We start from the raw sequence: 12,500 nt of genomic DNA, 5'->3' as shown, positions 1-12,500 counted from the left end.
CACTGTGGCCTCCCTAACCTGCAGTGCTAGGTCTCACTGTGGCCTCCCTAACCTGCAGTGCTAGGTCTCACTCTGGCCTCCCTAACCTGCAGTGCTAGGTCTCACTGTGGCCTCCCTAACCTGCAGTGCTAGGTCTCACTGTGGCCTCCCTAACCTGCAGTGCTAGGTATCACTGTGGCCTCCCTAACCTGCAGTGCTAGGTCTCACTGTGGCCTCCCTAACCTGCAGTGCTAGGTCTCACTGTGGCCTCCCTAACCTGCAGTGCTAGGTCTCACTGTGGCCTCCCTAACCTGCAGTGCTAGGTCTCACTGTGGCCTCCCTAACCTGCAGTGCTAGGTCTCGCAGGTCACGCGGGCGCACAACCTACGTGCTAGTTGCCTGTCGGCTGTAGTGTTTGGGGTGTGTGGTGTCAAATGCATCTTTTTGGCGCTGACACAGGCGACGTGAGGCGACGCAACAGTCGGCCTTCGTTCGTCCGCTCGCTCTGTGACTCTGTGACTCTGTGACTCTGTGACGTGGGGGTTTGATGTGTCTGGACCTATAGAAGCAACAAGCTACCCTCCCCCGCAGACTGCCTGTCTCACTCTGTCATATGGCCCAACCCTACACACACTCATTCATGCATGCTGAGATACACCTACTTTCCTTCACACTCTCACTCACTCACACACACACACACACACACACCATGCACACACACACACACACACACGTACACACACACACACACACACACACACACACACACACACACAGCACACACACGGAGGCTGGTGTGGTAGCAGGTGCTAGTCTGTCTTCACACATCTGCCAGGTCTTGACTGGCTGGTTGACTGACTTGTCTATGTGACTAACTGGTTGACTACTAGCCTACTGCTTGGTTGACTGACTGGCTGCTGAACTAGCTAGCTAGCTGACTGGTTGACTGGCTGGCTGACTGACTGTGGTTTGCTGAATAGCTCTCCGGCTTGCTGGCTGATTAGCTGGTTGGTTGATTGGTTGGTTGGTTGGTTGGCTGGCTGGTTGGTTGGTTGGTTGGCTGGTTGGCTGGCTGGTTGTCTGGATGGCTGGTTGACTAGCTGGCTTGTTGGCTGGCTGGATGGCTGGTTGGTTGGCAGCTGCTGCTGTTCAAACAGAGTTGCATCTGCTGGGTCTTTTGTTCTAACACACACACAGACACAGACACACACACACACACACACAGACACACACACACACACACACACACACACAGATATACACACACACACACACACACACACACAGAGATACACACGCACACACACACACACACACACACACACACACACACACACACACACACAGATACACACACACACAGACACACAGACACACACACAGACACACACACACACACACACACACACACACACAGATACACACATACACACACACACACACACACACACACACACTCTCTCAATGACTCGAGTGTGTTGGAAAAGAAAGAAGTTCTTTTGTTTGGTAGTAAAATGGAAACGGGTGGGGGAGGGGAGGGTTTGGGGGAGTGCTAATGTGTATGGTGACTGTGTGGAGGGATTTTGTGTGTGTGTGTGTGTGTGTTGGGGGGGGGGGGTTCTGGGGTGGTTTACAACTGATTTACTTGCTAAACATGCAGCACTGCTCAGAAACTCTCAGCCTGTGGGGGGAGGGCCTTTAGGGGGGAGGGCCTTTAGGGGTGAGGGGCTGTTGGTGGTGGTATTGCCAACACTAATACTGTGCTGTCTCTCTTTCTCTCCCCTCTCTCTGTTCTGCCCATCCTCTCCCCTCTACCCCTCTGTCTGTCTCTCTAGGAGCAGGAGGACCATGGAGTAGCAGGCTTCAGATTAGCAGCTAACTGATTAGCTCCTCACCGCACAACACACCTGCCTGCATCCAATCCCTGCATCCGTGGGCCCCCCACCCAGCCATGGCGGACCCAGGGATGTTGAGTTTGTTTGGGGACGATGCAGGGCTGTTCTCAGACGGCTTAGATGCTTTAGGAGACTGTTTTCCTCAGCAGCCCGCCCCGGGCCAGCCCAACCCTCTAGCCCAGCAGACCAGCACCTCTCTGGGCCACGAGCACCAGGGGGCCAGCGGCTACCACCAGGGGATGCTCCACGGCACCGGACCCGGCCCGGGGCAGCCTAAACTGGGGCAGCTGTATGACCACAGTCCCTACACAGGCTACGACCAGGCGGGGGGCCCTGGGGGACGAATGATGGGCCAAAATGGCCCCAGCCAGGGCCCGCCCAACGTTAACACGGCCATGAACGGCATGGCCGGCCGCTACCACAACAACCCCACGAACCCCCACGCTTACCCGGGTGATGCTGGCGGAGGCGGGGGCGGAGTTTGGGGCCAGCAGCAGCAGCAGCAGCAGAGCCGAACGGCCTATCAGCAGCCTCCGACGCAGCCAGGGGGCGTGCCCAATCAGATGGGAGCTTATCAGATGTCTCGGGGCGACTACGGCGGGATGCAAGGCCAGCCCGCTCCCAACGCAGCTCGCATGAACCAACACTACCCTCCACAGAGCATGGCGCCCCCTGCTGCTCAGGACCCGGCTCACTACCTGGGGCATGTTGGGATGGGACACCCCCAGCAGCCCCAGCCGCAACCCCAGGGCTACCCTAACATGGGCCACACACCCCGATACCCACACTCCCCCTCCCGGCAGCCTCCACACCCTCACCAGCACCATCAGGGCATGGCTGGTTTTGGCGGTGGCCAGTACCCCGGCTATCAGGCCCAGTATGGATCCATGGGTCAGGGGCTGGGACCTGGGATGGGCCAGGGAGCTAATGCTAATGTCAGTGCTAACACCAGCCAGCCCATGGGACCAGGGCAGCTGGGCCAGAGGTATACCCAGGGATCAGGCCCTGCGGCTGGGCCACAAGGACAGCGATACCCCCCTGGACCAACACACCAACCCCAACCCCATCAGCCCCACTCTGCCCAGATGCAGCAGGGGCAGCCTATGCACCCCCAAACCCACCCCCAGCACCCCCAGAGCCTGCCCCAGCCCCAAAGCCAACCGCAACCTCACCTTGCCCCCCCAGCTCAGGGATCCTACCCCTCCCCCTCCTCCATGTCCCCCATGCGGGGTTTGGGCACGCCCACTCCCCCTCCTCAGCAGGGCCGACCGCCGAGCGCGGGGCTAGCCGTTCCCCCGGAGGTTTCGGGGTACACGGCCCTACAGTCTCCCCCCAACCCCATGGCCCTGCCCCAGAGGACTCCCCAGCCCCCACTGTCTACCGCCCACCCCCAGCCACACCCTCAACACCAGCACCCCCACAACATGCCCCCCGGCGCAGGGCAGATGTACCCAGGCATGGGGCCGCAGCGCGGGCCCCAAATCGGCCCAAACCGGCCCCAGCACCAGCCACAGCAAGGTAAGCACTCGAGATGGATTTTCAGCAGACATTTAATGTTCCTCCTTGTTCCCAGCTGACTCAAATTGAATACTTGCCTTTAATTGGGAAGGATGAAGGATGGTTAAATTGCCATGAGACTCAGTCAGCCTTAAAGAGCGTCACCGTGCCACCATTTCTTTCATGCAGGTGTGTCCTAGATGGGAGGAGAATATAGGCCAGAGTCAATGACTCAATTAGCCCTGCACACAGAGAGAGAGCTGTGTTTCAGGAGGAGTCTGACATAAGCACAACTATCTGATGCTAAACACAGTACATTTCAAAAGCATCTCCAGCCACACTGAGCCTGGGTCACTCTGCTAAGGTACACGTTCCTCCTTCAGCCCCCATGTGAGCGGAGTGCACTGGGCCCGTCCTGGTTCTGTTGGACTGGATCCAACATGGACTGGATCTATGCATCATACAGAACACTCCCTCCTGCCCGCCGCTCGCACTCTGTCCCAAAAGTTCATCCCTGCATCGAAGTAGGGCTGTGCGATACGGACCCAAAATCTTATCAATCGCTTTATTTTTGGCGATACACAATACTGTATATATCTCAGTATTTTATACCAAGTAAGCTAAATGTTCAGTTGTAAGTGGAAGCCGCATGTGAGATGTCACAAGAACTTTTATTAAAACGAGACTGTGATCAAAATAAAATGCAAAGACACGGTTTGCTTCCCTGACTATCGGTGCGCTCACAAAATATTCACACAATGAGATTTTTGATAAACAATCGTCAGTGATGTGGATATTATAAGTGGGTAAAGGCAAATAATGGAACAGCTACAACAGTCTGGTAAGTTAGTAAAGATCGCGGACCAAAATCGCACGCAGAGAGCCCACGTCACTGATGATTTCATAGACATTGTGACATCATCGTCTATGACATCATCATCTATGACATCATCAGTGATGTCACTCGAGCAATTGTGGTTTTTGGTTACACTCGGGCAATTGTGACATCACTGATGATGTCACAATGTCTATGACATCATCAGTGACATCACAATATCACAATATATGATATCCAAACTCTCAGATGATATCTGTGTTCATATCACACTATGGAGACCAGCCCTACATCGACGTGTCACTTTTCCTTCTCTCTGTTGTTGTGAAATGAGGGTGACACATTTGGATGCCTGTCACCATGTGGCTGTTCCCTTCATGCACCTGGTGAGTGATGATTGTGTCCTTCTTTCCTGCTCGTCAGGGCCTCACGAAGGCCCAGTCAGCCAGGGGGGCGACCAGCGTCTGCTCCAGGCCCAGCAGCAGGCCTCCCGAGGCGGGCAGCCACTGCAGCCCGCTCCCCTGGGCTTCCAGGGCGCGCCGGGCGTCGGTCAGCTCGGAGGCCCGCCCCCCAACCAGGGCTTAGCGCCACCCGCCCAGGGTGCCCAGACGCAGCACGCACACCTGCCCCCCCACCCCCACCGGCTGCAGAGCACGCCCCCTCCGCCCAACCAGGCCTCCCACCCATGGGCGCCGCCCGCGTCCCACCCGCTCTCCTCGCCCCCTCTCACCCCGCAGAAAGTGCCTCACATACAGGTGAGTCTCCAGCAAACAACCACACTTTCATGTGGCAGCGTGTGTGTGTGTGTGTGTGTGTGTGAGACGGCATGTGTGTTTGTTTTCATGTGTGGGTGTATTCTGTGTGGATGTTTATTTTTCATGTGGGTGGGGGAATGTGTGTGTGTGTGTGTGTGCGCGCGCGCGCGCGCGCCTGACATTTGAGAACACAGCGGTGCATCAGGCCCTGGTTGGGTGGGGGTTGGGCTGTGTGTGTGTGTGCGTGTGTGTGTGTTCATATCTGTGTGTGTTTTGCCTCTTGTGTCTGCTGCTGGTGGCCTTATGTGTGTAGTGCGTGTGTGAGCTTCTGCGGTTGTGTTTCCGTGTGTGCGTGTGGGAAATGGATTTTTACAGCTGTTTGTTTCCTGTGAGCTGCATATCCTCACACACACACACACACACACACACACACACACACACACACACACACACACAGGCGCCACCAGCATAATCTCTCCTCCCTCTCTCTCTCCCTCACCTCGCCCCTAAGTAGAGGAAACCTCCCTTCCTGTCCCTCCCTCCTCCTCGTCTCCTCTCCTTCCGCTCTCTCTCTCCCTACATCTCTCTCTCTACATCTCTCTCTCTCTCCCTACATCTGTCTCTCCCTACATCTCTCTCTCCCTACATCTCTCTCTCCCTACATCTCTCTCTCCCTACATCTCTCTCTCTCCCTACATCTCTCTCCCTACTCCCTACATCTCTCTCTGCCTACATCTCTCTCTCCCTCCATCTCTCTCTCTCCCTACATCTCTCTCTCTCCCTACATCTCTCTCTCCCTCTACATCTCTCTCTCCCTACATCTCTCTCTCTCCCTACATCTTTCTCTCCCTACATCTCTCTCTCCCTACATCTCTCTCCCTACATCTCTCTCCCTACATCTCTCTCTCCCTACATCTCTCTCTCTCTACATCTCTCTCTCCCTCCATCTCTCTCCCTACATCTCTCTCCTCCCTCCCTACATCTCTCTCTCCACATATCTCTCTCTCCCTACATCTCTCTCTCTCCCTCCATCTCTCTCCCTACATCTCTCCTCCCTCCCTACATTTCTCTCTCCCTACATCTCTCTCCCTACATCTCTCTCTCCCTACATCTCTCTCTCTCCCTCCATCTCTCTCCCTACATCTCTCCTCCCTCCCTACATATCTCTCTCCCTACATCTCTCTCCCTACATCTCTCTCTCTCCCTACATCTCTCTCCCTACATCTCTCTCTCTCCTTACATCTCTCTCTCTCCCTCCATCTCTCTCCCTACATCTCTCCTCCCTCCCTACATATCTCTCTCCCTACATCTCTCTCCCTACATCTCTCTCTCTCCCTACATCTCTCTCCCTACATCTCTCCTCCCTCCCTACATATCTCTCTCCCTACATCTCTCTCTCTCTCCCTACATCTCTCTCCCTACATCTCTCCTCCCTCCCTACATATCTCTCTCCCTACATCTCTCTCCCTACATCTCTCTCTCTCTCCCTACATCTCTCTCCACCTCCATCTCTCTCTCTGTCTCTTACTGTTGGTCTTGTCTGGTGCCATGTGTGTAGCTGGATATGTAGGGTTAGAGGAGAGTGGGAAAGAGAGGGAGACCATGAGGAAGACAGAGGGAGCGGGGGCGATCAAATGATAAGAGGGGGCTGGTGAACAACCAAAGATCTAAAGAGAGCGAGAGGGTCCAGGATCTCTAGCAAAAGAGGGGGTAGGGCTGGTTGGAAGAGGAGGTTGGCAGTTCTCAATGGCTGTGTGTGTGTGTGTGTGTGTGTGTGTGTGTGTGTGTGTGTATGTGCGCGCGTGTGTGTGTGTGTGTGTGTGTGTGTGTGTGTGTGTGTGTTGCTGCTTGCGTCACGTGCCCCCAGCTTCCATTAGCTTGTTTTGTTGCTCAAAGCCCCCTTTCTCCACTGACCCATCCACGCACAATAGCAGCCCTGTGGCCACACACACACACACACACACACACACACACACAGATCTAGTCCTCTCCCTCGTTCACACCACTCCCCTCTCCTCTCATCGGCTACCCCCCCCCCCCCCCACACACACACACACACACACACGCCCCGCCCCCTCCCTGTGTCGAGGCGTTTCGTGGTTGACATTTCAGCCGTCACAGTTAATTTATCCAGCGCTCCTGACCTAGTTGCCAGGTTGACTGGTGAGCCCCGCTCCTCGCCTGGGTGCGCTCCATGCGCTGTCCTGGCTCTAGCCGCGGGCCTGGGAGCCCCCCCCCCATCAGTGTACAGTACACACACGCACGTACACACACACACACACGCGCAACAGTGTTGTTGGGCTAGTGTGGTCTGGAAAGGGTTGGCATGCCTGGGGAAACGGGATAGCCTGGCTGGAGGAGTGGTGTGTGTGTGTGTGTGTGTGGGGGGGGGGTGTGTGTGGCGGGGGAGGGAGGACTTTCTGTGCATCATGGTGCACTTGTTAGAAAGAGAGAGACACACACACACACACACACACCCCAAGCCGGTCAGTCAGTCATGATGACTGTATGTCTGGTACTCTAAGCTCCATCTGTTCACTAAGCATGGTTATTACACACACACACACACACACACACACACACACACACACACACACACACACACACACACACACACACACACGTGCATGCCTTCGTCAGCAGCTCAAGGTCACAGCTCTGATAGAGCACTGCTGCTCTGCGACCTTTATTCTACATCACACCCACACACACACACACTCACCCACACACACCCACCCACACACACACACACACACACACACACACACACACACACACACACACAGTGTGTTGCGTGCAGCACTCTGGTTGACATCTAAGATGCCTGTCTCACCCCTCCCCCGCTGCCATACTGTACCCTGTCTGTCTCACCCCTCCCCCCACTCACACAGCCTGTCTGTCAGTGAGCTGCCATACTGTACCCTGTCTGTCTCACCCCTCCCCCCACTCACACAACCTGTCTGTCAGTGAGCTGCCATACTGTACCCTGTCTGTCTCACCCCTCCCCCCACTCACACAGCCTGTCTGTCAGTGAGCTGCCATACTGTACCCTGTCTGTCTCACCCCTCCCCCACTCACACAGTCTGTCTGTCAGTGAGCTGCCATACTGTACCCTGTCTGTCTCACCCCTCCCCCCACTCACACAGCCTGTCTGTCAGTGAGCTGCCATACTGTACCCTGTCTGTCTCACCCCTCCCCCCACTCACACAGCCTGTCTGTCAGTGAGCTGCCATTCTGTACCCTGTCTGTCTCACCCCTCCCCCACTCACACAGCCTGTCTGTCAGTGAGCTGCCATACTGTACCCTGTCTGTCTCACCCCTCCCCCCACTCACACAGCCTGTCTGTCAGTGAGCTGCCATTCTGTACCCTGTCTGTCTCACCCCTCCCCCCACTCACACAGCCTGTCTGTCAGTGAGCTGCCATACTGTACCCTGTCTGTCTCACCCCTCCCCCCACTCACACAGTCTGTCAGTGAGCTGCCATACTGTACCCTGTCTGTCTCACCCCTCCCCCCACTCACACAGTCTGTCTGTCAGTGAGCTGCCATTCTGTACCCTGTCTGTCTCACCCCTCCCCCCACTCACACAGCCTGTCTGTCAGTGAGCTGCCATACTGTACCCTGTCTGTCTCACCCCTCCCCCCACTCACACAGCCTGTCTGTCAGTGAGCTGCCATACTGTACCCTGTCTGTCTCACCCCTCCCCCCACTCACACAGCCTGTCTGTCAGTGAGCTGCCATACTGTACCCTGTCTGTCTCACCCCTCCCCCCACTCACACAGCCTGTCTGTCAGTGAGCTGCCATACTGTACCCTGTCTGTCTCACCCCTCCCCCCACTCACACAGCCTGTCTGTCAGTGAGCTGCCATACTGTACCCTGTCTGTCTCACCCCTCCCCCCACTCACACAACCTGTCTGTCAGTGAGCTGCCATACTGTACCCTGTCTGTCTCACCCCTCCCCCCACTCACACAGCCTGTCTGTCAGTGAGCTGCCATACTGTACCCTGCAGCTTCCCTAGCCTCTCACTATTTTGTGTCTTTCTGTCCAGTCCTGTTGCAATCTCATAGTTTTCCCATTGTGCTCTAAAGAATGTCCAGTTGCTGTATGTGTCGCCTTTCTTGTCCGTTGGTACGGGAATAGAGAAAGCCATGGCTCGTCGGTTAGCAGCTAGCACGTTAGCTTATGAAGTTGAACTTAGCTCTGGTGGAATCAATGCTGTCCCGCCTTCTGATTGACCCGTTATGTTGTGTCCTGTCGCGTCATCAAGGTTTCACTTCCGGCACCATGTTTATATGATGGATGTCCAGTCAGGTGATCTGTTTTAGACTCGTTCTTTATTGCAAGTGAACGTCAATAACATAGCGTATCCACCTTATTTCTAGCTGCCATGATGCCTGATGGGTGCTTCTTCCGCTTCCGGTGTAATTTTTTTTACACTGTTTTAACTTGACCAAAAAAACGTCTGAGGATTTTACAGCAGAGCCATTCTGCTCTACAGCCGTGTCGTTCGGGTGGTGGGATAACGTAATGCATTGTGGGTAGTCGGCTACTGTGGCTAATGCTAACGGCTAGCGTAATAGTTACTTTACATGGCAGTAAAACGCCACTGAATGACCAAATTGATTTAACTTTTAACCATTTCGAGTAACACTGTTTCCATACGGACCCGCAGCGTTGGTTAGTTGTTTATAACGTGACTATATTTATAACTTTTATAACGTACTCCAGTTTCCGGTTTATAATTCGGGTCTGCAGCCGAGTACAACAAAGGAAATGGCAAGCTGCAACAATGAGTCACGTTAAACCGGACCTTGTTCCCACAATTATTTTTTACCGTGGAGCATTCAAAAATGTCACGTCAACCCAGAGCCGTATAATAGAAGAGTTCCGACATCTCCATTCACTCCAGTGGACCATTTTTTCCCCCAGGAAGTAGAAAGTGGAACTCTTGAGTAAAAAAAGCAGCACTGTCGAGTTGCAGCAAAATAGACAGTTTGTGTTGTACTTTGAAGGGTTTTTCATCCCTTGAATCAAATTGTACATTATCAGCTTTATTTTAGCATGCAAAAGTAGCGCGAGACCCATTCCTGGCTGTTCATTGGCTAATGAGTCTCGCATTTTGGTCCTCCGCTGACGCCACTCTCTCTCTCTAGAGGACACTACGTCAGCCTACAAGCTTGTGCTTCGTCTTCTGCCCTCTCTGCTTTTTCTAGCTCTGCTTCATGCTTGGAACCCTGAGTGCCACCTGGTGGCTAACTCTCGTGACAGAGGGCAGCATTTGTTGTATTAAGATAACAGAAGTAAATTCATTTGTTTATTTGAATGATGGATCATTACAATGCAATTCCAAATGCACTTTATTTTAAAAGTAGTCACAGTGAGAAAAATAAATCCTGTATTGGGGAAAAAAGTGATGCATCGAGATGCATGGATAATCGTTCTATCATCGCATCGTAGCCCTCTGAATCAGAATCGAATCTTGAGGTGCCTTGAGATTCCCACCCCTAGCGTTAGATGCTAACGTTTGGTGGCTCAGTGGTTAGCGCTGGGTTCGAACCTCGGTCCATCCCAGGTCCTTCCTGTGTGGACTTTGCATGTTCTCTCTGTGTTCGTGTCGGTTTCCTCCGGGTGCTCCGGTTTCCTTGCACCATCAAAGAATGTATGTTCGGGTAAATACTCCTAACATCCTAATAACATCTAGGCTTGTGGATGCTAGGAACAATAGCTGCTGCAATGCTGTAGCTAATGGTATATCGCATATAGCATCGCAACAACTCAGGGATGCAAACTAGTCACCTTTAGGTGACATTCACCTTTTGATCCCAAAATAGGGCACTTATATGAGTGATTTTATGCCTCCGCCGGTGAGAGCCGGGCCGGAGTCATAATGTTTTCAGGTTGTCCGTCGTTATGTCCGTCCGGTGTTTGTTAGCGCGATATCTCAGGAATGTCTTGATGGAATTTCTTGAAATTTGCCTCAAACGTCCACTTGGACTCAAGGATGAACTGATTAGACTCAAGGTCAAGGTCACTGTGATCTCACAAACGTCATTTTCATGCTTGTTAACGCGATATCTCAGGAACGCCTTGAGGACAATTTCTTCAAATTTGGCTCAAACGTCCACTTGGGCTCAAGGATGAACTGATTAGATTTTGGTGGTCAAAGTTCAAGGTCACTGTGACCTCTCTACCTTTCCGTTTCATGCTCCTTAATGCGATATCTCTGGAACGCCTTGACGGAATTCATTCAAATTTGGCTCAAACATCCACTTGGACTCCCCGATGAACTGGTTAGATTTTGGTGGACAAAGGTCAAAGTTCAAGGTCACTGTGGCCGTGTTGTTGTGGTACTCCCAAACAGTGATGCTGTATTTCTAGTTGTCTTGTGTCTGCCCTGGTATCGCTCACGTTTTTCACTCCAGGGTTTTGCATCCCTGAAACTAGATTTGGGCCGGTTTCCGGGTTTTGGCGGTCCGCTATACAAGCTTAAACTGGGTTGATTTTAGGCAAACGGACTGAACTGGCATTTGTCCAGCAAAAAAGCAATATACATGGAGAGATGGAGGGAAAGGATGGAAAGAAGTACAGACAGATCGAGGGAGGAGAGGGTGAAGGATGAGAACGGGATCTCCTTCCCCTCTCCGCCTCTCTCTCTCTCTCTCTCTCTCTCTCTCTCTCCCTCCCCTCGGGGAGCGTTAAGTGTCTCTGCCTGCTACATTAACCCTTCGTGTCTCTCTAGCTGTGTGTCTCTCCATCTCTCACTGAGCTCCTCATCCCTCTCTCTCTCTCCTCCAGCCTCCCTCCACCTCCACCCTCTGAGAGGTGCAACTCGACACCATCCAGCTCCTCTCAGCCCCTCATATTAACCATGCAGCCCTGTGTGTGTGTGTGTATGTGTGTGTGTGAGCCAATGACTGACTACGGGCCTTTTATTCAATTCATTGACTTGCCTAACGGTTCATACATTCAAACCATATTAGTTGCTCTTTACCACTATCTATAATGACAGAATACCTCCAAAATGTCATATTATTTATTTATTCATTAAACCAAGGCTTTGCCGATTTTCTACCCCGCATTGTAATCTCGGTAAGAGATTACAATAAGAGAGTTACTTTCTCTGTATGTTTTCTGCATTGCGCAGAGCATCTGTTCACTTCCGTGTCCAGAATGACGCATTTAAGTGTCATTCTAACACAGAAGTGTCTGGAATAACCCTCTCAGTGCAGGAACACATGAAGACAAGGTGAAGGCTGCTCATCTGCAGATTACTCACATTCTAATGAGACGAAGCGGGTTGAAAATCACCAAAGCCTCCTTTTAATTCTGGGACCTGTGGCTGCACAATGTCCACAAAATCACTCCCAAGGCCCAAAACGGTCACATTCAAAGATATTGAGAATTGGCAGTTTCAGTTCCAGCACACTGGTGCCGGCCCGCTCCATAGCACTGGTGCCGGCCCGCTCCATAGCACTGGTGCAGGCCCGCTCCATAGCACTGGTGCCGGCCCGCTCCATAGCACTGGTGCAGGCCCTGCT

General features: G+C 53.1%; 1 protein-coding gene across 1 annotated transcript in view; it reads left to right on the top strand.

Annotated features, from left to right (window-relative positions):
* Positions 1-12,500, top strand: part of chd7 (chromodomain helicase DNA binding protein 7) — a 145,167-nt gene that overhangs the window by 41,411 nt on the left and 91,256 nt on the right. The window contains exons 2-3 of the mRNA XM_083653826.1: positions 1,815-3,392; positions 4,630-4,961. Coding sequence (XP_083509952.1) covers positions 1,931-3,392; positions 4,630-4,961 — 1,794 coding nt within the window. The 5' untranslated portion in view covers positions 1,815-1,930. The remainder of the gene's footprint in view (positions 1-1,814; positions 3,393-4,629; positions 4,962-12,500) is intronic.

This window comes from Poromitra crassiceps (assembly GCF_964638095.1).
Source record: "Poromitra crassiceps genome assembly, chromosome: 17".
NCBI classification, from domain to species: Eukaryota; Metazoa; Chordata; class Actinopteri; order Beryciformes; family Melamphaidae; genus Poromitra; species Poromitra crassiceps.
The sequence above is the reverse complement of the archived record's forward strand: the minus strand, read 5'-3'. Positions and strand labels throughout refer to the sequence as shown.